The sequence below is a fragment of the Pan troglodytes genome, chromosome 11, assembly GCF_028858775.2.
Source record: "Pan troglodytes isolate AG18354 chromosome 11, NHGRI_mPanTro3-v2.0_pri, whole genome shotgun sequence".
NCBI classification, from domain to species: Eukaryota; Metazoa; Chordata; class Mammalia; order Primates; family Hominidae; genus Pan; species Pan troglodytes.
In genome coordinates, this window is record NC_072409.2 from 5596280 (window position 1) to 5621208 (window position 24929).

At 50.1% G+C, this 24929-nt stretch overlaps 1 protein-coding gene and 1 non-coding gene across 5 annotated transcripts in view; one reads left to right on the forward strand and one right to left on the reverse strand.

The window, feature by feature from the left end:
- Positions 1-24929, forward strand: part of AK8 (adenylate kinase 8) — a 151033-nt gene that overhangs the window by 10120 nt on the left and 115984 nt on the right. For 3 of the 4 annotated variants that reach the window (XR_010148806.1, XM_001168661.7, XM_063788114.1), the window contains exons 3-5: positions 1456-1505; positions 4620-4733; positions 13494-13562. Coding sequence is in view for 2 of the 4 variants with exons in the window: in XM_001168661.7 (XP_001168661.3) it covers positions 1456-1505; positions 4620-4733; positions 13494-13562 (233 nt within the window). In the remaining 2 variants the exon portion in view is untranslated. Of the gene's footprint in view, positions 1-1455; positions 1506-4619; positions 4734-13493; positions 13563-16444; positions 16485-24929 lie in introns of those variants that run through there. The other variant, XM_016961946.4, reaches the window with a different exon arrangement.
- LOC112204445 (U6 spliceosomal RNA) lies at positions 14494-14601 on the reverse strand. Its single transcript, XR_002938091.1, has one exon. It is a non-coding gene; the product is annotated as a U6 spliceosomal RNA (small nuclear RNA).

A 24929-nucleotide genomic window follows, 5' to 3' on the forward strand; every position in this document is an offset into this window, starting at 1 on the left:
TCCACAGCTTCTGAGGTTAAAGGAGAGGATCATTCAGTGAGTTACCTTGACTTCCTCCAAAAATGAGAAGCTGCCATGATTTTGGGCAAAGATCTATTTAAACCCAAGCAGCCAGCTGGGTGTAGATGTGCTAACCATTACATTGCTGGCCAAAAGGACGATGTCTAGTTCCTTTTCTGTGTCTGCCTCCAAACTAGAAGATACAGCACCTCTCTCCTCTGCTGAGATGAGATTCCCTCCTGGAAGCCCAGCCAGAATAGGCTCTCATGCAGACGTTAGAGGCTCATGTGAGTTGCAGTGGACATCTGTTCATCTGTCACCTTGGGTCAGGGGCCAGGCCAAGGTTACCGGCTTCCCACAAGGAGAGGGACAGCTGGCCCAATCAAGATGGTGTTGAGCAGGCAGGCAGCGTGGATGCATCTGTCCAGACCCCACTGCTGTTTCCTTCATTTAAACCCAGTGTGATGCCTTCCTGCACGCTTCTCACCATGCTGGTCAGCTCTTTTCCCATTGCCAGCAGCCAGTCTAGCTCTGTCTCACCTCTTCCTCTCACCTGACCACTTGTCCCCAAAGCCACCTTGTTTCCAGAGTTGTCCTGCAAGCAGTTTTTCCACCTGCAGTGGGTTCTCTCCCCACGGGGAGGGCCCTGGGAGGCCTTGCCCCGGGTTACAGGCCTAGAACAGAGAAAGAGCCACTGAATCTCTGCCCTGGTTCCCACCCCAGAAGCTGAAAATGCCTTCCCAGCTTCCACGATGGCCAGGGCCTGGGCCTGCCACCAGAGCTTCACCTGCCGGGTGAGCCCAGACTCTCGGCCACAGGTTCAGGAGCCTGTGGTTCATATCACACTCTTGTCAGTAGCCTGGGTTGGGAATTCTGTGGGACCAAAACCAGCCAGGACTAAAATCAAACAAGGTGCCAGTGTTTTCCATTTGCATAGAAATGCCCATCTTTGAAAACAGACTTTCCTTTCTCGGGTTTTATAAATCTGGCCCATACACTCCAGGCTTTTCCCATTACTTCCCTCTGTAAAATCATGGGGAACACAATTTGCTAAATAAAACGGCATAAACATAAAGAAAAGCTTCTAAGGTCGATTTGCATAAATTACAGCCTTATTGGAGAGAGCGTTCCTGAGACAAAGTCCCTGTTTAAAATGCTTTATGGTGTTTGAAATCCCAATTGTTCTTGGTATTTATGAGTTTGGTAAACAAGTTACCGTGTCTGTGTCCCCTTGGAGGTGGAAGAATAAACCATCTCGGTGATCACTTACCTCTCTAAACACAGAGAATGCGTTCCATGGCAAGAGTGTCTCTGAGCTGCTGGGTTACAAATGGCCGTGTCACTGGCAGAAAATGAAATCTAGGGAGGAAAGAAAGAAGTACACCCCGAGTACCGCAGGTGTGGGAGGCTGCTTGTCATGTTGAGTGGTGACATTCAAATCTTTTTATTCCACAGTGCCCAGGATTGTAATATTAGGTCCACCCGCCTCGGGGAAAACAACAATAGTAAGTGTATCATATTAAGTGTTGTGATGCTGTAATATGTCATTTATCCTCCAGAGCTGGAATGAGACTGCACCTCCGGGAATTTGTAGCATAACTGAGCTTTTCTTCTTTTCCTTCTCCTCCTTCTTATTACAAAAGGTAGTGTGTATTCCTAGCAGAAAACCTAGAAACTACAAAAGACCAAAAATAGAATTCCCTGACCATCCAGAGATACGCATTCCTTTAGCATGCTCGGAGACACCTTCCCGGGCTTTTTCTGGCCTGCATACACGCTCTCCTTGCTCACCCTTCGCTATATCCTCAGGGTACGTTTCCAGAAGTACACGTGCTGGGTCCAACAGTACACGCATTTCATAGACTTTGACTTGGAATCTTAATATTTACTCTGAGCATTTTAATTGTGAAATACTTAAAAGAATCAGAAAAACACAGCAAACTGTACCATCGATATTCACGTATCCAACTCCCAGATTTTATGCAAATTTAACATCTTGCCATATTTGCTTTGTTTGTTCTCTCCCCATTTTAAAGAAAATACATCTTTGAAGATACAGCAAATGCCTGGGCCCACCTCGCCCACACTTTTTCACACATCACCAGTTTCTGGACAGTGAATGCCCTTTTCTGGACAGTGAATGTCCAGAAACTGGTGGTGTGTGCTTCATTTATCTGTGGCTTCGATCTTTAAGGTCCTTTTTTGTTTTTTCAGACAGAGTCTCACTGTGTCACACAGGCTGGAATGCAGTGGTGCGATCTGGGCTCACTGCAGCCTCTGCCTCCTAGGTTCAAGCGATTCTCATGCCTCAGCCTCCCGAGTAGCTGGGACTACAGGCATGCACCACCACGCGCGGCTAATTTATGTATTTTTAGTAGAGATGGGGCTTCACCATGTCGTCCAGGCTGGTATTGAACTCCTGACCTCAGGTGATCCGCCTACCTCAGCCTCCCAAAGAGCTGGGATTACAGACGTGAGCCACCACGCCCAGCCTAAGGTCCATTTTTAAGTACCAAAAATGTGTTAAAATTTCATTCATCTGAGATGGAACCCTTTTTACCTTTTATTTTTATTTTTATTTTTATTTTTTGAGACAGAGTCTCCCTCTGTTGCTAGGCTGGAGTGCAGTGGTGCGATCTCGGCTCACTGCGACCTCCGCCTCCTGGGTTCAAGCAATTCTGCCTCAGCCTCCCGAGAAGCTGGGACTACAGGCAAACGCCACCATGCCCAGCTAATTTTTGTATTTTTAGTAGAAACGGGGTTTCACCATGTTGGCCAGGATGGTCTTGATCTCTTGACCTCATGATCCTCGGCCTCCCAAAGTGCTGGGATTACAGGCGTGAGCCACTGTGCCCGGCCTAAGGTCCATTTTTAAGTGCCAAAAATGTGTTAAAATTTCATTCATCCAAGATGGGACCTTTTTTACCTTTTAAAAGCCTGATTGGTGAACATCAGCGAACCCTTCTTCCGTGACCACATCATTGCTGTGAGCATGTATCATGGACGGGATGGGGCAGGCTGTTCCCCGGTTTAACTGGCACCTTGCTTTCTTCTGAAAAGGAGTTAAAATGACTGATCCTTGCACAAACTAACCTGCATCTGCTATACTTCTGGAGTTAGCATAGCTGTTCTACTCATCTGTCCATCTGCTCATCCTTCTGTCAGTCTATAGTTTTTCTATTAGATTCCTCCATATCAGGCCGTAGGGTTCTAAGCCTTTCTGCAGGACCCACCTGAGTCCAACCATTTTGCTGTTTCACAATTAGAAGCCAGGGACTCCCAGACCTGCTGATCATTAGCATTTCCAGGGTGCTATGAAAAATGCAGGTTCCTGGAGTCCCCTGCAGACCAACCTCATCAGAATCTCCTGGAGCAGAGCCCCAAAAAACTAGTAGTTAGAACACACTCCCCAGGTAATTCTGACATTGGGAGTGAGGATGACAGATCCTGCATTTAGACAGACAAGCTCGTTGAACTCGTTTTTCTGGAGGAGTCTGGTTGCTCAGTGGGAGGCTCTCCTTTTGTCTTTGACATTTGAATTCTGGGGCCATCTGTGCTTCATCCTGTCCTAGCTCTTCTCTGGTCACTGGTAGGAATCTGCTGGGCAGAGCAGATTCAGAACGCAAAGACCTGCTTTCGGCAAGTCCCAGCATGGCTGAAGCGATCGAGTTTGTCCTCTCTGTCGAGGTCAGGCCCTGGCAGCTGGTGTTTCAGCAACAAGCCTTTTGGTGAATTGCTGTCCCCACTCCTGAGTACCCTTTGGAGACACACAGATCTGATGATATGATGTACAGTCAAAAAGGGTTTCTTCCCAATGCTGTCATTGAGGTTTCTCACCACCCACAAAGGCAGCTTCAAAGCCAAATCCTCAGAAAAGGGGATCTGCCTGGGCTAGCTGGTCAGGTGTCCCAGGCACAGTCAGCTCTGTTGAGGGGTGTGCAGTGAGGGCTCAGTGAGGCCACAGAGCTCAGACGTGGCCATGAAGACTCCTGGTTGGCAGGGGATGAATGAAGGAACAGGAAGAACGAAGGTTCACACCAGCCCCGGGCCCTGGAAGGGCCTTCAGAACCATCTCGAGGCTGAAATAGTCATCAGCACAATTTTGGTGTCAAGAATATTTTAGTCCATTATTCTCCCTTAAAATTTACTCTTCCCTTATAGACTATAGAGTAATTGTCAATGAACTAAACATCCCATTGGCCAGCACATGCCAGCTCCCAATCTTTAAGAAAAAAAAAAGACACCGAGTGTGGGCTGTTACCCATCCTTAGGTTCTGTCCTCACAGTTCCTGTTCTGAGTCTTCCTTGAGATGAAACTCATGGTCCACAGAGCTTGGAAAGCACGTCAAGGGCAGCTAAAATGTAGCCTGCCTGTAGGTCTTCCCACTTCATTTAAGTCTATGCTGGTAGAAGAAGAGATGCTATGAGCAGGGCTCTTAGGCCAGCAGGTGCTTTATGGGTGGGTCTCCCTTGGTGGCTGTCCTCCAGCTGGAAATAATTGTGCTTCCCCATGGCCAACCTTTTCCCATAGGAGAGGGAAGGACCAGGGCATTTTAATGGAGTCATTTGTGTATTTATTGTTTTTATGAAAATGCCCTTTTCTTCTTTCCTTTCTTCAGGCAATGTGGCTCTGCAAACATCTGAACAGCAGTCTCCTCACCCTGGAGAACCTGATCTTAAACGAGTTTTCCTATACGGCCACCGAAGCCAGAAGGCTTTATCTGCAAAGGAAGGTAGGACTGGCCCCGGGGACAGGGGTAGGCACACAGCAGCAGTGCCCACTGCCACACCCACTGCCACCTGACCATTGCTTGGTTTGTTCCCATTTCATTTTTGATTGAGTACAAGAAAATGCGGGGGTAAAATGAGATACAGGCAGGGTGTGAAGGAAGGAAGAAGATAATTCTTTACTGGGCTCACGTCCCGTTGGGTACCGAGGTGAGTTTTTGCAGTGGGAAAGGATCACGGGTCGAGTGAAGGAGGCTGTTTTGTCCAAGCCCTTGGTGGGATGGTCCAGGCTTGCTCTTTTTCTTCTTAGGCTCAGCCGAGTAAAGGCATGGAGGCAAGTGCTGAACCTGGCGGCCCGTGCCAGGAGATGCAGGGTTGGGCTGCGCCAGCAGTTGAAAGGGCAGCTGTCCAGCTGTCCCCAGAGTGGAAAGCCCCCATGTTCTGTACCTTAGAGGCGTCTCCCTCCCATAGCCTTGGGCACCCTGCTGCACAGCCCACCCTCTGGTCCGGGCAGTGCCCATTCCCCCTGTCCCTCCCACACACGTTGGGGAGCATTGCAGGAGGTGTGGGTGTTGTTTCTAAAAGACCAACAGCTCGATATTTGAAAAACATCTTCTAAAGGGAAATATAAGGCTTGATCACATTATTTCTCTTTAATACAAATAGAAACTCAAAATATTTCTTCAAAATTCCTTCTGGCTGGGCATGGTGGCACATGCCTGTAGTCCCTGCTACTTGGGAGGCTGAGGCAGGGACTCTTCCTCCTCTCTTCTGTCTTTCTTGCCATGCTCCCAGCCACTCGTGACCACCACTCCATTCTTGTCTCCTGTGTTCTCGGTTCAGACCACCCACAAAGGCAGCTTCAAAGCCAAATGCTCAGGAAGGGGGATCTGCCCGGGCTAGCTAGTCACGTGTCCCAGGCACAGTCAGCTCTGTTGAGGGGTGTGCAGTGAGGGCTCAGTGAGGCCACAGAGCTCAGATGTGGCTATGAAGACTCCTGGTTGGTGGGGGATGGCAGTTCTCACAGATGAGAGGTATGGATGGGCTGGGCGCAATGATTCACGCCTATGATCCCAGCCCTTTGGGAGGCCAAGGCGGGCAGATCACTTGAAGTCAGGAGTTCGAGACCAGCCTGGCCAACATGGTGAAACCCTATCTCTACAAAAATACAAAAAAATTAGGTGCGCATGGTCGTGGGTGCCTATATTCCCAGCTACCCGGGAGACTGAGGCAGGAGAATTGCTCAAACCCAGGAGGCTGAGGTTGCAGTGAGTCAAGATCACACCACTGCACTCCAGCTTGAGCGACAGAACAAGACTCTGTGTTAACAAAAAAAAAAAAAAGAGAGAGAAAGGGGTGTGACTTCAACAGACCCCCAGCCCCAAGTCTGCCTATGACAGCAGCTTGATAGAGAAGGAAAGCCTGGCTCAGCAAGGCGGCCACCCCCACGGCAAGTCAGTCCCCCAGCCACCCCTGCAGTCTTGCAGGAGTTGGACTGTGTGGCTTCAGCTTGCGGGGACACCAGCCTTTCGGGCTGGGAATGTGGTTTTAGAAAGAAAGTGGTTATCCCATTTTCTGCAGAAGATAAGCTTTCTTGGGGAAGGCTTTTTTGTAGGATAAAAATGTTTTTATTAGCTTTATAAAATTCAACAGAGAGGAGGGAGTTTAAGGAAATTCCTCCCGGGTTTCATTTTGCTAATTATCAACATATTTCAAACCACATTGAAGTGCTTTCAAGGGTGTCTTGTTGGGGTCCTTGGCTCAGAAACTCAGGTGGAGGGAAGATGAAAGGCCTGCATGTCAGGCCTCATCAAGGAGTAAAATGTTCTGAAGAGCGAGTGGGCACATGGCAGGCTCGGCCATGCGTGGCCTTGTCTGCAGACAGTGCCTGCCAGTCAAGGCCTCTCATTAAATGTCCTCTTTAAATTGTCTGCTGATTTGGAATCTTTATGGCTCTTTTTGCAAGTAGTAATGATACCTTCAAATACCTGATTTTCTCCTGCTAGTCTTAGCTTTGCCCTCCTAAGCAGAATTCTCTTACGTTGCCACTGTTAACCAAGACATCTCCATCTTAGGCATTTCCCAGTGGTTTCCGAAATACTTCCTAACTGCCTTTTTGCCAAGCACTATTCTGCAGTGCTGTGGGAGAGTCAAAGATGAGTTTCTTCTCCTTACCCCAGAAGCTTCCAGCCAGTGAGGAGACTGACGGTCCCATAAAACTAAGCACAAGCCAGGGTATGGGAGCCAGGGAACCTTCAATAAAGCAATTAATCGGTGGCTTGTTTGACTCAATTCATTTACTAATTCATTTACATTAGTCCTGAGCACCTACTAAGTCCTAGGCACTGGCTCTGGGCTGGGAAGGGGGTACAGGCTGCAAGATTTAGGGACCCCCTGGAGCCATAACCACAGTTACACTAAGCAAAGCCTTCCCAAAAGGCACACTGTAATGTTCCAAGGCATGGAACGGTCTGGAATCGGGCAGTGTCACAAAGCCCACGGGGATGGTGCCCCAGGATGCTGGGGGTTCACAGTGGCCAGGGATTTTTGTTTGTTTTTAAGTGTTTGTTGTGAAATCTCATAAAAATATCTAGAAGCAGTGAGGATAGTCTGAGAACCCCCATGGATCCATCCCCTGCTTCGACAGATGTCAGCTCATGGCAGTCTAGCCTTGGGTTGCACCCTCACCTGCTCCCCCTGCCCTGGGTTATTTTAAAGCAAACCCAGACAGCATTTGACCTTCCCCATGGATGTTTTAGTCCAGATCTACTGAGATTGAATATTCAGTGTGGACAATGGCAAGACCTCCTGTAAACATAAGACTCTGCCCCACAATCTGCAGCAGCCCACCCAGGAGACCAACCCATGACCTGCAAGAGCCCACCCGGGAAGCCACCTGCTGTGCCAGGCTTGCAGGAAGCCAGGCTGCTCTCTCCTCCAATAGTCCAGGAAGCTGAACTAAGTCATCCCTATAGCCACCTATCCCAAATGGCCAGGGCATGATTAATAACTGGCAGTGTCTCTAGTTTTTGTTCCTGCTTCCAACCTGAGACCAGCCAGAGAAAGCCAAACATGCTCCCCTGTCTAGTCCTGTAGAATGCCCACCTCTAGAGAGACACCTCCAGCTCCCCAGCAGCAGCCTCCTTCAGGCATGCCTGGAGCCTTCCCTTTTCCTCTAGAACTCTCCCTGTCCTCTACCTGCGTTCGAGTCCGCCAGATGTGAACGATACTGGCTGACTCCCTTGCCCAGCAAGCTCTGAGTAAACAGCCTTGGCTTGTCTCATTTGGGAGGTCTTCATTTATTTCCACAACCCAAAGATAAGGGCCCTTTTTCAGTAAACGCATAGGGACACATTATCACACCTAGAAGTGTCACTGAGGATTCCACCAGGGCCCAGCCAGAGTTATAAATCTCGCCGAGGAGATGGTGTTCTTATGGCTCCTGGGCCCTCTCCCGCTCAGGCCCCTCCCTCACTGGACCATCAGGGACATGTGATGCTTCTGGGTCCAGGCCGGGCTGGAAGAGACATTTGATGCCCTGAAGACGCTGGCTGTCCCTGGACACCAGCCAAGGTCATTGGCTGGCGACTGGCTCCCCTGAGTGATTTTATCTAGATGCTGACCCCACAGCTTTTCCTGGAGGGGATCAGGGACCCAAGGACATGGTCAGAGCCATCGAAATGAATGTCAAAATGGCCCCAGTCCTCTCGCTGAACACCGTGAAAGGGACATGGTTTCCAGTAATACTGCAGAAACCCCCACCTTTTCTTCCCACAGTAGTGGCCCTAACACCTTCTCCACAGGCCCGTTCCCCTGAAACGCTGCTCCTGGAACCCCAGCCCGAGGCCACCTTTGCCTCCCGTTCTTCCCATTTATTAAGTTAATTGAATTCATCTTTTCAGCCAAGTCTTTTTTCCTTCATCTGCTTTCTCTGGCCCTGTCTCTAAGCCCACAGTCTGACTCAACATCATAAACACCACAAAAAGGCTCAGGTGAGGAAGACCTGGGTCGAGGAGGGGGAGGAGACGGGGAAGGAGGGGGACAGGGTAGAGGAGGAGAAGGGAGGAGAAGGGGGAGAGGGGGAAGGCCACTGAGGAGCCACTCTCAGGTGCTGATCCTGTACTTATGAGCCTTAAATTTCTACTGTTTAAAAAAAAAAAAATCTGGCTGGGTGCAGTGGCTTACACCTGTAATCCCAGTACTTTGGGAGGCTGAGGCGGGAGGATCGCCACCTTTCTTTTTTTTCTCTGTCTCTACGAAAAAGAAAAAAATATTAGCTGGGCATGGTGGTGGGCGCCTGTAGTCCCTGCTGCCTGGGAGGCTGAGCCTGGGAGGTCGAGGCTGCAGTGAGCCATGATGGTTCCACTGCACTCCAGCCTGGATGACAGAGTGAGACCCTGTCTCAAAGAAAAAAAACAACGTGAGCCCTCATCCTACCTCTGTCTGCACACAAGAAACATAGTCCCCTCCAAGTAGTTCTAAGGCTTTCTAGGAAACAGCCCACAGATGTTGCTTCCCAGTCCTGCCTGGTGTCTCCCTCACTTCTGGCCACTCCATCTCCAGCTGGCCTTGCTGCTCCCATTTCTTGAGGCTGAACTGAGACACAGTGGGAACGCCCTCAGTCTCTCCCTCCCTTTCCTGAGTCAACAGCTCCAGGCAGCGGCGTCGAGCAGGCCTTTTTGGAAGGCTTGGGGTAGAGGAGGTGACTGCTCTACCCAGGGAAACTGGAGCACCAGGCTCCGTCGCTCCTGTGAAAATTCCCTGGCCTTCGTCCAGTCCAGGGTTTCTCTTGCTGCCACCTCCTTCCGTGCGCCTGTCTGGGTGCCACGCTATGAGGTCTGCTCTCTTCCTTTGAAGCCTCTTCTCCTCTCCCCTCCCTCCTCTTGTCTCTGGTCCCCCAACCCTCCCGTCTCCTCCTCCCAAACTCTAGGAGGCAGTTCCTGCTGTCTCCTAACCTGCTCTGACAGCTCCGAGCAGCAGTAACTTTGGAATGGGAGTTGTCTCTAAAGGATGTTCTGTCAGTTCTGAGGGGAGCTCAAGTCCGACTGCTGGGTTTCCCTCCTCTACCAGGAGGAGCCCCTTTATGGAGAAGGGGGGTGTGGGGGTCAGATCAGGGCATCTCACCTGTTCCCCTCCCTGCTCTACTTCCCAAGCTCACACTGTAGCTCAAAATGCCCACAACTTCTGAGCAGGCATCACTCACCATGTTGACACAGGGACATTAGGATCCCTGAGAGTGGGGCCTGGAGATGGGACAGGAAGATGCAGGCTCATGCCATCCCAGTGTGAGAAAGCCCACTGGGGAGAAGTCAAGTGACGCCCCAGGGGCAGAGCCAGGGTTGGCACCTGCACACTTGGCTGCCTCAGAACAGCAAAACAGCGGGCGGCACCTTGGAGGGCTAGGAGATCAGCGAGTCTGCCCCCAGGCCGGGAAAACCACCAAAGCCGCACTGGGTGCTGGAGGGGAAGAGAGAAAAATCCAAATTGCAGCAAACACAGCCTGTCCTGCCCTTAAGTGCACGGAAGCAGCACGGGAGCAACTGGGTGCTGCAGTGCCACCGAGCAGGGAGACCCGGGGCCAGGGGCCTGAGTCGGGGCTGAGCCTTCTCTGTGGCCAGGAGCGGCCTCACTGCACTGTCAGCTTCTCCCTGATTCTCCCCAAATGCCAGACTTTGGGGGCTGGGGTGGGAGAGCATCACAGTGCTCTGCAAGGAGGGAGGCTGATTCCTGCTAAGACAGTTTGGCAGGGCTTCTAGAAGCAGCCTCTGAAAGCCCTGCTGCTGACGTGACACATCAAAGCTGGCGTGGAGACAGCACAGTGGCGGGGAGCAGCGGGGGGCGCTCAGGAGTAGCTGCGCTCAAAGCCGCAGGCCTGTCCCCTGCTGTGCAGGCTGCAGGGGGCGCTGTGCCCCACCGGGGCTGTCCGCCTTTCAGCCGGTGCTCTTTGACTGGCTGGCACCCCCTGCGTCCTGGTTGGCACCCTTCTCTGCATCCTGTACCTGTTTGAACACTGCCTCCTGAATGGGTGTTGTCAGGGAGGGCAGAGGAATCTGGGAAAAACAGCCCCAGAATGGAAATTGGCTGTGCCTGGGGTCAGGAGAGGACCTGAGGGGCTGGGAAAGGATGAAAGGGGATGGGGGGGGAGAGGATGAGACGGAGGGGGGATGCAGAGGGAAGGGACAGGGCTGCTTCCTGCCCACCCCCTCCCTTGCCAGCCTGGGGAAGCTCCCCTGGAGACCTGAGGGAAACGGGCACTGGCGGAAAGACACTCTCCCTCTCTAGCAGCTTCCCCCAGACCCCGGGGGCCCTGTGTGGGTGGGCTTATGCCAGTGGTTCTCCAGGTGTGATGCCCTGACCAGCAGCATCCGCGTCCCTTGAAAACTTGCTAGAAATGCACATTCTCAGCTCTGTCCCAGAGCTACTGAATCAGAGCTCCCGGGCTGGGGCCCAGCAGTTTGTGTTTCCAGAAGCTCTGCCAGCATTCTGTTGCACAATCAAATTGAGAACCACTGGCTTAGGGAAGAAAGGTGGGGGAAGGGGGCGGTAGGATAAGGACACAGGGCTATCTCAGCAGATGTTGGAGCCGGGGACTGGATGCTGGCTCGCCTCCTTCTTGCCTCTCTGGTCTCCTTTTTCCTCTGTGCACCATCCATTCATTCATTCATTCTGTCTCTCCCTCTTGCTCTCGGTCTTGACTTTGGCTGTCTACCTCGTAGAAACATGGTGACCCCATAACTTTAAAGTGAACATATTCATCCAGTTCCCAGCAGAGGTGCCCCCTCCCTTGTTCTCTCGCTATCTCCCCTTTTTCTTCCCATTCCCCATCCCTGGAAAAGCCATTCTGCAGCTGGGTCTGGTTTCTCTCTTTCCCTTTGTGCTGGTTTCATTCCGTTCCACACCCGTCATGCCCACAAAGTGGCTGCTGCAGCTCCCGCTCTTACATTTTCTCAGCTTCTGAGCTGGTGGAAAGCAGGGGTTCATGCCCCTAATGATTGCACTGATGTCCTGGGCCTGACTTTCACTAGCTGGGACTGGGTCCCAGGCAGCCTCTGAATCAATCACAGTGGCTGGGAGTGGGGTGTGCAGATTGGCTTGGACAAGTCAGGGCCCTCCTCTGGATCTGAGGATGGACTTGAGCATACCCAGACCATACAGGCAGAAGGGCAGGAGGGTGACTCCTCAAAGGAACTTTGGGAGCCCATGTTACTGTAAGTGGAGTGTATGGAAAATTAAAATAAAAGCCACATTTGCAGTCTCATTACTGATTTCTACTGGTTAGGTGTGTGAGGCCTAAAGAGGTCAAGGCTTTGCCCAGGGTCGCCCAGCTGGCTGGATCGCAGCCGCCAGGAGCAGAGAGCCTGCCCTGGGCAGAGGTGGGAGGTGAGCCCTGATGCCAAGTCCGAGTCTCTGCTCTGCATAAGAAAGGCTGTGCCAGGAGGCCCCCGCCCCCAGCAAGGAACTTTCTGATTGGAATGTATTTCTACTTCCCATGTCCTTTTTCAGAAATGTGGGTGGGCGTAGAGGAGATTTTTAGCCCCTGTTGTGCACTACAAGGAAAGGCACAGGCCAGGCCTCAGCGACTCCCCTGAGAAGAGCTGCTTCCTCCCCAGTCCTTTGCAGAGAAGGGAGAGTGCGGAGTACCCTGGGGAAGCAGCTTCACCTCTCCCAGGCTCAGCTTCCTCCTCTATGAAAAGGGCCAACACTCTGAATCAATCACAGTGGTCAGGAGTGGGGTATGCGGATTGGCTTGGACCAGTCAGGGCCCTCCTCTGGATCTGAGGATAGAGTTGAGCACACCCAGACCATACAGGCAGAAGGGGGCAAGAGGGCGACTCCTCTTTGGGATTCCTCTTTGGGGGCCCGTGTTACTGTAAGTGGAGTGTAGATGGCACAGAGTTGTTACAAAAAGCAAAGAATGGAATGCTTGGCCCAGTGCCTGGCACATAGCACGTGCTCAAAAAACGCTAGCCGTCATGATTGCTGCTTGTTGAATGCATCAAGGAATTTGAAGTTTCATTATGGTCGACAGGGCTTCCTATATCCTTGATACCATTTGGTGCTGGGGCAGTGGTCTGCTGGTCAATATTCAACCACCAGCGCTGGGGGCAGGGTGGGGAGTCCTTATTGTAGCCTTTATCATTTCTGTGGTGTAGACACTCCCACCGTGGCCAATTTTGTTACCAACATGAGGTCACTGACTGTGGACTTGGGAAGAGATGGACACACTCGCCTCTGCTGAGTCTTGGAGCCAATCCCCTCCCACCCGCCACTGTCTGGAGTCCAGAGTCAGTAGGACACTGTCCCTTTCCTTGAAGAGCTTTACAATTTCCTGGGGACACAGCCACGTGGGCAGTCCATTAGCATGTGCGGTGGTTAGTGCAGTGACAGAGTTCTCCATCCAGGATGATGGAGCACGGGAAGTAGCACCAGCCTGGCCTGGGAGGATCCGGCAGGGCTTCCTGCAGGCTGGCACTTGGGGCTGAGGCTCTGAGGGAGCCCTGGAGTTATTCAGGTGGAGGTGGGCGAGGGCATGTTGGGGCTTGGGCACAGGATAAGGTGAGTACATGTGTGAGGGAGGCCCTCAAAGATGCTGGGGGGAGAAGAGAGTTCAAGGAAAGGGTGCAGCGGGTGGAGGAAGGGCGGGGCCCGATGGTGGTCGGTGCTTTCCAGAGGCCAGGGCGTTGGTGAGGGGCGTGTGCTGGTCTGTGTCCTGAGCTGCAGGAAGCAGGTTTGGGCCATCATTCTGTGTGTCCTTTTTCCTTCAGACAGTTCCCAGCGCGCTGCTCGTCCAGCTGATTCAGGAACGCCTGGCTGAAGAGGATTGCATCAAGCAGGTAAGACTCCAGTGAGCTAGGGGTTTCAGTGCCAAGATAAAGGGGAGGGTGAAGGGCGTGTGTTCATCTCCAAGACCAGAGATGACCAGAGGCATAGGAGAAGGTAAGGCAGGCAAACGGGAACTCCGTGAAGGTCAGTCTACAGACATGGATTTTGCTTTTGTCAAAGGAAAAGGAACAGTGTGAAATTCGTTGTATCGGTCAGGGTTCCCGTAGGAAATAGCTGGCCCATCCAGAGGGGTCACAGGAAAGCATTTAATGACAGGACAATCGCAGAAGCATGGGAGGGTAAGGCAACCGACAAGTGATGGTGAGGCGCCAGGGACTGGCATCGGCAGGAGGCAGAATTAGGGGTACCCCAGACTCCCGCCTCCTATCCTTTGATCTCCTGCCAGACCCAGTGAAGCCAAAGGGCAGGAGTCCAGGTGAGCAGTCCACTGAGGTCGGCCTCCTGGGGCACGAGGAGGGTGGAGAGGGCAGGGGAGGGCTCAGGAGGACAGCAGCATAGCACCTGTCTACTGGGCACTGATGGGCGCCACAGGAGGGCTTTGCACACCGATTCATGTGTCCTCACAGGAACCCTATTAGGTCATGTCATTACTTTTCTCTTTTTATTTTATTTTATGTATATATGTATGTATGTGTATATATATGTTTGAGACAGGGTCTTGCTCTGTCACCGAGGCTGGACCCCAGTGGCATGATCACAGCTCACTTAGCCTCAACTTCCCAGGCTCAAGTGATCCTCCTGTCTCAGCCTCCTGAGTAGCTGGGACTACAGGCATGCATCACCACACCCAGCTAATTTTTGTACTTTTTGTAGAGATAGAGTTTCACTATGTTGCCCAGGCTGGTTATCGAACTCCTAGGCTCCTATATTTTTTTCTGAATTTAGAATTCTAGGTTAACAGTTTTTTTCTTTCAGCATTTTACAAATGTTTCACTTATAGTTTTTTCTTTTTTTGTAATTTTTAAGGGGCCATGCTAATATTCTCTGTATTGTTCTAATTTTAGTATATGCGCTTGCCAAAGCTAGCACTCTGCTTCCTTTTTTTTTTTGAGGCAGAGTCTTGCTCTGTTGCCCAGGCTGGAGTGCAGTGGCGATCACTGCTCACTGCAACCTTGACCTTCTGGGCTCAAGAGATCCTCTCACCTCAACCTCCCCAGTAGCTGGAACTGCAGGTGTGTGCCACCATGCCCAGCTAATTTTTTGTAGACTGGATCTCCCTCTATTTCTCAGGCTGGTCTCCAACTTCTGGTCTCAAGCAGTCCTCCTGCCTTGGCCTCCCAATGTGTTGAGATTACAGGCATGAGCCGCCACACCCAGCCTCCACTTACTTCTGACCACTGTGGTTGCTATGAAAAATCCACAGTCATTCAAATTCTTTTATAAATAATGCATCATTTTTTTCTCTGACTACTTTCAAGATTTTTTCTTTGTTTTTAGTTTCCTTTTTTCCTTTTCTTTTCTTTTCTTTTTTTTTTTTTTTTTGAGGCGGAGTCTCATTCTGTCGCCCAGGTAGGAGTGCAGCGGCGTAATCTCGGCTCACTGCAACCTCCACCTCCCAGGTTTGAGCGATTCTCCTGCCTCAGCCTCCCGAGTAGCTGGGATTACAGGCATGCATCACCATGCCTGGCTTATTTTTGTGTTTTTAGTAGAGACAGGGTTTCCCCTTGTTGGCCAGGCTGATCTTGAACTCCTGACCTCGGGTGATCCACCCGCCTCGGCCTCCCAAAGTGCTGGGATTACAGGTGTGAGCTACCGTGCCCGGCCTGTTTTTAGGTTTCACTAGTATAATTATGACATGTCTGGGATGAATTTCTTTGGGCTTATTCTTTTTGGTGTTTGCTGAGCTCCTGAATTTATAGGTTTGTATTTTCCTCCAAACTTGCAAAATTTTTAGCCTTTATTTCTTCACGTAACTTCCTGCACCCTACTCTCTCTCCTCTCCTTCTGCAACTCCAATAACACAAAGCATTCACCCTTTTGCTGTTGTCTCACAGGTCCCTGAGGCTCCAGTCTTTTTTTTTCTTATCATTTTTTCTTTCTTTCTTTTTTTTTTGGAGACCTAATCTCACTCTGTTGCCCAGGCCAGAGTGCAGTGGCACGATCTCGGCTCACTGCAACCTCTGCCTCCCAAGTTCAAGCAATTCACATGCCTCAGCCTCCCCATTAGCTGGAGTTACAGGCATACACCACCGTGCCTAATTTTTTTTTTTTTTTTTTTTGAGATGGAGTCTCGCTCTGTCACCCAGGCTGGAGTGCAGTGGTGCGATCTCAGCTCACTGCAACCTCCGCTTCCCAGGTTCAAGCTATTCTCCTGCCTCATCCTCCCGAGTAGCTGGGATTACAGGCACGTGCCACCACACCCGGCTAATTTTTTGTATTTTTTAGTAGAGACGAGGTTTCACCGTGTTAGCCAGGATGGTCTCAATCTCCTGACCTCATGATCCACCCGCCTCGACCTCCCAAAGTGCCGGGATTACTGGCGTGAGCCATCGCGCCCGGCCCAATTTTTGTATTTTTAATAGAGTCAGGGTTTCACCATGTTGGCCAGGCTGGTCTGGAATTCCTGACTTCAAGTAATCCTCCCGCCTTGGCCTCCCAAAGTGCTGAGATTACAGGCGTGAGCCACCATGCCTGGCCCCTGTTGTTTTTACTCTCTATCAGTCAGATGTGATAATTTGTATTGAACTATTGTCAGGGTCACTGAATCTTCCCTTGTTTTTTTATTCCACTATTGAGCTTGTCCTGTGAGTTTTTTATCGCATCGGTTCTTTCTGCCTTCTGTGTCTTTGCTGAGACTGTATCTTTCCGTGTTTTTACCAGTTGGAAGTTTCTTGTAATAGCCGCTTTCGAGTTTTCATCCGCTAATTCCAGTATCTGAGTCATGTGGTGGTGACATCTGTGTCTGCTCTCATGTGAGTAGAGATGTTCCTGGTTCTCCCTGCGCTAAGTAATTTTGTGTCCTGGACATTTTAAATATTGTTATGAGGCTCTGGGTCTTGTTTAAATCCTATGGCAAATGTCATTATTTTTGTCTCAGCAGATGACTGATTCAGTTGGGTTCAGGTTGCATGTTCCAGCCAGGCTTCTCAGAGTGTGGTTTCCATGTCAGTCCTGTGTTCAGCAACTTTGCAGTGCCGTGCAGTGACCGACCATGCAGCTCTGTGCTATGTGCACATCACCCAGGGGCACCTGGGGACTTGGCAGTGAGCTGGCCACAGTTCATGTCTCAGTGTCTCTGAAATGCCGTTTCGGGTCAGGCCCACACACGCACAGCTTGGGGGTGAGCCTTTGATCTCATCAAACACTGTGTTTAGTTACTTCCCTGAGCTCCCCTCCGTGTCATCTCCTGATAACTCCTAGTTCCCTGGTGCTCCTCTTTTTGGTATTTTGGCCAGAAAACTGAGGTTATTTATCCTGCTCTGCCACTCACTTCCTGGGACTGCACCCATGACCAGGGTCAAGTGGTGGGAGGACAGAGAAAGGAAGGATTGACAGGGCTTTGCCCTGTTCTCTTGGGACTGGAGAAGGGTCCCCTCTTTCAGTGTTTCAGGCACCTGCAGGCCCCTTTGACACAGCAGTGCCACCACAGTCACCGCAGGACTGCCTGGAGGCAGGAGTGTGAGAAAACAGAGAAAAGAAAAACCCCACAGAGGTATCTCCCCTCCTAGCTCGCTCTTCTCCCATCTGCTGCCCACTTTCAGCCTTCAGGTTGCCTTAAGGCCAGGCCAGGAGATACTGGTTTGGTGGTATTTTGGATTCTAGTCTTTTCCCCCAACTTGCCTACTACTGGGTAACTTTCTGAGTCCTCGAATAGCTGCCCCGTGTGTTTTATGCATGTATTACAGCTACTTTCACTGGGGTTGACAAGGCGGGTGGCGCACATTTCCTGTCTCCCAGAATCAGAACTTGTGTTTTGTTTTGTTTTTTTTTTTAAATGCACCTACAGATTCTCTCTCTTTCTCCATCTGTCTCTCACTTGAAAATGTATTAGGGCCAGGCTGGGCATGGTGGCTCATGCCTGTAATCCCAGCACTTTGGGAGGCCAAGGCAGGAGGATTGCTTGAGTCCAGGAGTTCTAGACTAGCCTGGCCAACATGGCAAAACCCCGTCTCTACTAAAAATACAAAAAATTGGCCGGGCATGGTGGCCCACGCCTGTAATCCCAGTATTTTGGGAAGGCGAGGCGGGCGGATCACCTGAGGTCAGGATTTCGAGACCAGCCTGGCCAACATGGCAAAACCCTGTCTTTACTAAAAATATAAAAATTAGCTGGGCATGGTGGTGGGTGCCTGTAATCCCAGCTACTTAGGAGGCTGAGGCAGGGACAATCACTTGAACCCAGTAGGCAGAGGTTGCAGTGAGCCAACATCACGCCACTGCACTCCAGCCTGGGTGACAGAGTGAGACCCTGTCTCAAAAAAAAAAAAAAAAAGTATTAGGGTTGAATGCAGTGGCTCACGCCTGTAATCCCAGCACTTTGGGAGGCTGAGGCAGGAGGCTTCTATTGCAACGACTCAGCTCTGATGTAATACAAAGGCAGCCGTACACATGCCATTGCACTCCAGCCTGGGCTACAGAGCAAGACTCTGTCTCAAAAAAAAAAAAAAAATTAGCTGGGCATGGTGGTGGGTGCCTGTAATCCCAGCTACTCGGTAGGCTGAGGCAGGGGAATCACTTGAACCCAGGAGGTGGAAGTTGCAGTGAGCCGACATCACGCCACTGCACTCCAGCCTGGGTGACAGAGTGAGACCCTGTCTCAAAAAAAAAAAAAAAAAAAAAAATGTACTAGGGTTGAATGCAGTGGCTCATGCCTGTAATCCCAGCACTTTGGGAGGCTGAGGCAGGAAGATCACTTAAGTCCAGGAGTTCAAGACCAGCCTGGCCAACATGGTGAAACCCTGTCTCTACTAAACATACAAAAAATTTGCTGGGCATGGTGGCGTGCACCTGTAATCGCAGCTACTCGGGAGGCTGAGGCAGGAGAATCGCTTGAACCTGGAGGAGGAGGTTGCAGTGAGCCGACACGCACCATGGCACTCCAGCCTGAGTGACAGAGCAAGACCCTGTCTCAAAAATATATATATATTGATTGGGAAGCCCCAAACCTGAAGCAGTACCCAGGAATCTTTCCAGCATGCTGGTGAGGGAGTAGCAGTTCTCACGAGCTTGTCCTGCATGGCCCTCAGCCATGGGATCTACATCACAAACACCCTGTCGGCCGGGCTGCAACACTGGCTCTGAACAGTGTGTTTACATCTGAATTGTCTCAAATTATTCACTGTGAGTGGATGGTCTTCTGCCCAGGTGTGGGCAGATATCCAGAGCCCAGAGGCTGTTCTAAATCGGGGGTGGACACATGTTTTCTGAAAAGGCTGGAGAGACACTCGTTGAGGCTTTGCAGGCTATATGGCTTCTGTCACAATGACTCAGCTCTGATGTAATACAAAGGCAGCCGTACACAACACAGACACGAAAGGGCATGGCTGTGCTCTAGAAAGACTTTTATCTTAGAAGCAGGCAGCAGGCCAGATTTGGCCCGCGGGCTGTAGCTTGCCAACCCCTGTTCTAAGTAACACTTTCACATTGATCATGAAAACATTTCTGCCTTTTCTCTTGAGCTCTCAATAAAAAGCAAACTTCTGGCTGGGCGTAGTGGCTCACACCTGTAATCCCAGCACTTTGGGAGGCTGAGACAGGCAGATCATGAGATCCAAAGATTGAGACCATCCTGGCTAACATGGTGAAACCTCGTCTCTACTAAAAATACAAAAAATTAGCCGGGCGTGGTGGCACGTGCCTGTAGTCCCAGCTACTCAGGAGGCTGAGGTAGGAGAATCGCTTGAACCCAAGAGGCAGAGGTTGCAGTGAGCCGAGATCGCGCCACTGCACTCCAGCCTGGGCGACAGAGTGAGACTCCGTGTCAAAAAAAAAAAAAAAAAAAAAAGCAAACAGTAGTGTTAGAAGAAAGGCCAGCTTCCCCATAGACTTCCATTTTAACTAAGTTCCCTCCCAGTCACCTGACTTCCAAGCTCGGCGACTTGATTCTGCATCTCCAGTTGAGTGCCCCCTGCAGGCCCTGCGTGGTTTTCACTACCAGGACCCTTCCCCACACCCGAGACCTTCCTCCTCAGCACCCCCCACTTCTGGCAAGATGGTCTTGCCTGCCTCGGGCCCACCATCTGCAGTTGGAGGCAGAGTCAAACATGACCAAGGCAAGGCAGATGGTGAGAAGGGTTGTGATGGAAAAACCAGGGTGGGAGAGTCAAGTGATTCCTGAAGCCTCTAGTGAAGGGGACTGGAGTGGACTGTGGAGGGGCCGTCTTAGGCTGGAGGGAATGGCAGCCAGAAGTGAGGCAGGAACCAGAAAACCCAGTCCTTTACCCCAACTTCACACTCTTAACTCAGAGCGTCAAACCAACCTCACGGGAACTTTTCCTAAAACTGACCCATCAGTCGGTCACTATTTTTAAGGTTTCCCACCTCTTTTGCCTAGAAGTGCCAAACAATCTTTTGGCAGAGCATTAAAGGGGAGGGAAAGATGGCCCGAGTGACTGGAAATGGGCCAGCATTTTCCCATACAAAATGCTGTGTGCCTTAATCCATTATCCATTATTTCTTATGCATTTGCCAAGTTGGATTAGACTCTTGCATAGCAGATCACCAGGCTGGAAGCATTCAAGGGAGTCTTCCTTTCTTCTCTTCAATCTTTTTCTTTTTTTTTTTGAAACAGGGTGTTGCTCTGTTGCCCAGGCCGGAGTGCAATGGCACGGTCATGGCTTGCTGCAGCCTCAACCTCCTGGGCTCAAGCAATCCTCCCACCTCAGCTTCCTGAGTAGCTGGGACTACAGGCACATGCCACCATGCCCATCTGTTTTTCATTTTTATTGTTTGTAGATACATGGTCTCCCAATGTTGCCCAGGCTGATCTTAAACTGGGCTGAAGCGATCCTCCTGCCTCAGCTTCCTGAGTAGCTGGGATCACAGGCGCGCACCACCATGCCCGGCTAATTTTTGTATTTTTTGTAGAGACAGGGTCTCCCCATGTTGCCCAGGCTGGTCTCAAACTCCTGGGCTTAAGTGATCCACATGTCTTGGCCTCCCGAAGTGCTGGGGTTATAGGCATGAGCCACCGTGCCTGGCTCTCTTTGATCTTTAAAGCTAAGCTGTTTTCTCTTTTTCATCATGATAGCTACTCATCAAATTTGGTCAAATATAGGGCGGTGGTACTCCTTTGGCTTAATTGTACCTTAGTTGCCCAGGACTGGACCCCCTCAGCAGGGGTGGGGGCTGTCTGTGAAAGCACAGCTGGATATGGTCTTGCCCATCAGGCAGTGTTTCAAATTCAATACGCCAAGAGTTCCTGGAACCAGGACTCTCAGTGTGATGAGCATTCGTTCTAAGCACACAGGAAGGGAGAAACTGTTTAGTTCACATCCTCAGGAATAACACGCACCTAAAAAATGTGGCATACTCATGAGCCACCATCACTGCCCCTGCCAAACGAAAGGCCCGGTGGAGATGGCGCCACGGTCTGTCTCAGTCAGCAAAGGCAGCAGGACTTCCCCACGTCTGGTTGTAGAAGACCTGCCTTTCCCTTTTCAGATTTCCTTTGAAGATGCTATGATCCCCAAACCACCTGTGACCCAGGAACTTGAGCAGGAACTGCTGTGTCTGGGCTGCTCTTCCCCCGGCCCGCTCTCCTGGTCAAGAGTGTTTGCTTCAACCAGCTGCCTCAGTGCAGCAGAAGCCGGGAGCTGGCCTGCTGACCATTGGAAGGCAGAAGTCTCTGGGGTCCAGGCAGGCAGGAGAGCAGGCAGGCCCAGAGCCTCTGCTCCAGCTCTCTATCTCGGCCCGGGAGAAGCTAGAGACCTGAATGGAGCATGCGTCTGAGCCTGGCATCAGGCACTATGCCCAGCAGCTTCTCCAGCTTCACGGGACCCTACATGGTCAGTGTTACTATTATTGTGCCCATGTTGTAGCTGCAGGGCCTGAGGCACGCCCAGAGCCACACGGGGGAAGCGGCAGGGCTGGCCAGGGTAGACCAGGCACGTGGTACACAGGGCCAGTGCTCTGACCCAGGGGCTCCAGGGCTGTGCCATGCAGCCCAGGACAGAAGCTCAAAAGCTGGGCAAAGCCTATCTACTCCCTGTCGTGTTTTGTGCCATTCACAGGCCCCCATGTGTCCCCATGCCACCTCATATGTTCCTCCACTAGAGTCGTGACCAAAAGCCTTGTCATGGTTTGTTGGCCTACCTGGCTCCCCAGTCAGTGTTTCCTAAAAGTACTCATTCATTCATTCATTAATTCATTCATTCATCTATTCTCTCATGCAACAAATCACTTTGCTAAGCACAGGGACCAAAGCAGTGAACAAGAGAGTTAAATGTCTTGCTCTCAAGGAACAGAAGTTCTAGTCATGGAGAGACAGACAATAAACCAGATAAATAAGCAAAGGTGTCACGTCAGTTAGAGGCAGATCTGAACTTCATAGCAGGAAGAGAGGCTTGGCATGGGGCCAAGGCATCTGTGGGCCCCTCTGCCCCATCCACCCCACACATCCATTGCAGAAGGCCCAGGGTGGGTGTCTGGATACCACTGAGCAACCCTCAAAGTCTCTCTCCTTTCCAACCTCAAAACATTTGAAACAGTACTATTTCATGTAAGTAATTTTTACAAGTTACAGCATTCCAATGAAAATGTTTCTGGTGGGTAAGCATTCTGGATTCTAGGTGGAAATCTAGAATGCAGAGATGCAGGGCCTCAGGGTGGGCTGCCAGTGATTGTCTGTGTGTCCCACTGGCTATATACACGCCCTTGAAGCCACACTGCCCTTCTTTCCCCACTCCAGAATCTAACAAGGCTGCACAGTTTTCACACAGGATCCAGCTGCCTGGACAGATTTGTTTCCGTGATTTTTTAAAAAATTTCTACCTCACTGAGTGATAGTTTCTGGGGAAAATATGGTGATTCTCTCTGTGTTTGCAGCTGGATATCCCAAACATGCCCTCAGTGATCTAGAATAGTCTTTTTTTTTTTTTTTTTTTTTTTTTGAGACAGAGTTTCGTTCTCGCCCAGGCTGGAGTGCAGTGGCGCGATCTCGGCTCACTGCAACCTCCGCCTCCTAGGTTCAGGCGATTCTCCTGCCTCAGCCTCCTGAGTAGCTGGGATTACAGGCACATGCCACCATGCCCGGCTAATTTTTATGTTTTTAGTAGAGACCACGTGGGCCAGGCTGGTCTCAAACTCCTGACTTCCAAGTGATCCCCTCACCTCGGCCTCCCAAAGTGCTGGGATTACAGGCATGAGCCACTGCACCCGGCCTAGAATAGTCTTTCAAATATGCATTTAACTTCTGTGAATTCTTCCTGAGCTTATTTAAAAGCTTGGTCTGCATAACCTCTTTGCATAGTGCACCTGCAGTGTGGACAGAGTACAGGACCATGCATCCCAAGTCACCATCATAAAAATGATGATGATCTCTATTGTTAGAAATTAAAATCTCAATTATAATTGACATCGTTATTAGTTACATTACACTATGTGATTATATTGTATTATAAATAATATATTGACTGAGTATTTATAATGTGTGTTATTATTATGATTATTTTGATGATGGTGGTAGCTGTCGTCTACGCGCCTGGTCTGGCATGTTATCTACTACATGACATTGCAGGTGCACCTTGCACTACGCAAGAGGCTGTAATTATATTCTGGGTGACTCCCCTTGATTGGGAGTGTAGCATCGGCAGCAGGACCATGTGCTGTGGAGTCCTTACAGCAACCTTGCGGAGGTGGCACTGCTGTCTACCCTGTTTCACAGATGCAGAATGCAGGCCTTGAAGAGGTTGTGTATCTTGCTGAAGATCCCACAATTAAATCCCAGAACTGAGATGCAAACACAGTGTTGTACTATTGGCCACTCTTCTTGTTTCAAAGGTTGCATCTCAGGAAGGCACAGGGAGTGTTACTCTGGTGAGAGCTTCACTTCCTTAGGCCTCAGTTTTCCCATCTATAAAACCATGGGGTTGGACTTGAGCATGGAAATCCCTTCTAGTCTTATAGTTCTGTGATTCTGATCATGTCCACGCTGTTGTTACCTGCAGAGTAAAGAAATATCTCCTTCAATTTGTTTTAAACTTTCTTCTAACCTTTAAGGGGCATCCATTGCCTTTTCATCTCTCCCGCTGGAGACAGGATTTCAAGAGTAAGAGGTTAGACTTCTAATTATGTGCTTTGGTTGTTCAAAAACAAAACAAACCCTCATCCAAAATAAACAGGCTTTCTTGCTTTTAGGGAGAAAAATGACACATATGCATATTCATTTATATGGTAATTATTATTATTTAGCTACACAGGGACTAGAATTGGTAATTTAGAGCACAGAAAGAATGCAGGGAATAGTGTTCAGGGAAAAATAATGCAATCATAACCCATCAGGATTCTGTAGTTAATGCAGGGGGGGTCGTTTCTTTTTCTTTTTTCTTTTTTTTTTTGGTCTAATGCAATCTCTTTGAAGAATTTTTTTTTTGAAGTGACCATCAAATGCATTAGAGAAAGAAAAATTAGCACTCTGTATTGGAACGATCAAAAGGAGTTGGCTCTACCTGTTGGATACCCATTAGCCATTGTTAGGGACAATCAAGAGAATATGCCTGAATCCACAGACTACCCCTGTAGGGCAAAGAATAGCCAAGACATAAGACAGTAAGTTCTGGAAACTTGGGGGGAAAGGCTCAGTACCAAAGAGATTCTAAATTTTACCTTGACCATAGTCACCATTTGTGCTCCATTTTATTTAAATTGCTAAGAATCCCTTTCCTTTATTTGGAACCTGATCCATCTCCCCACAGCTACCCTGGTTTCTTCCCAACCCTTTCTTCACATTGCTGCTGGAAGGATGGCTTTTTAAAGAATGAATGAATTTATTTCATTACCATGATATATTCATTCCTATGGTTCCAAAGGCACCAAAGTCCCCCCTCACTCCTGTTCCTTAGCCACCCAGCTTCCTTCCCTGGAGGCAACTGATGTTCACACTTTCTTGAAAGTGCACCCTTCTGAGGATGACTTTAAACATAGAGAAACATTTGTTATTTTAAAATAAATGTGGTTGTGACCCTCCACTGCTTCCGGGAGCCCTGTGTGTCCTGGGCCTGCCTGCGGCTCAGCTTCATCCCTGGACTTCTCTCATCTACCCACTCAGTACCCGCCACCTTTCTCCAGGTCAACCTGCACCCACCCTGCTCAGGCCTTTGTGGGCAGCTGCCAGACCCTAACTGCATTAGGCCATTCTTGCAATGCATAAAGAAATACCTGAGACTGAGTAATTTATAAAGAAATGAGGTTTAATTGGC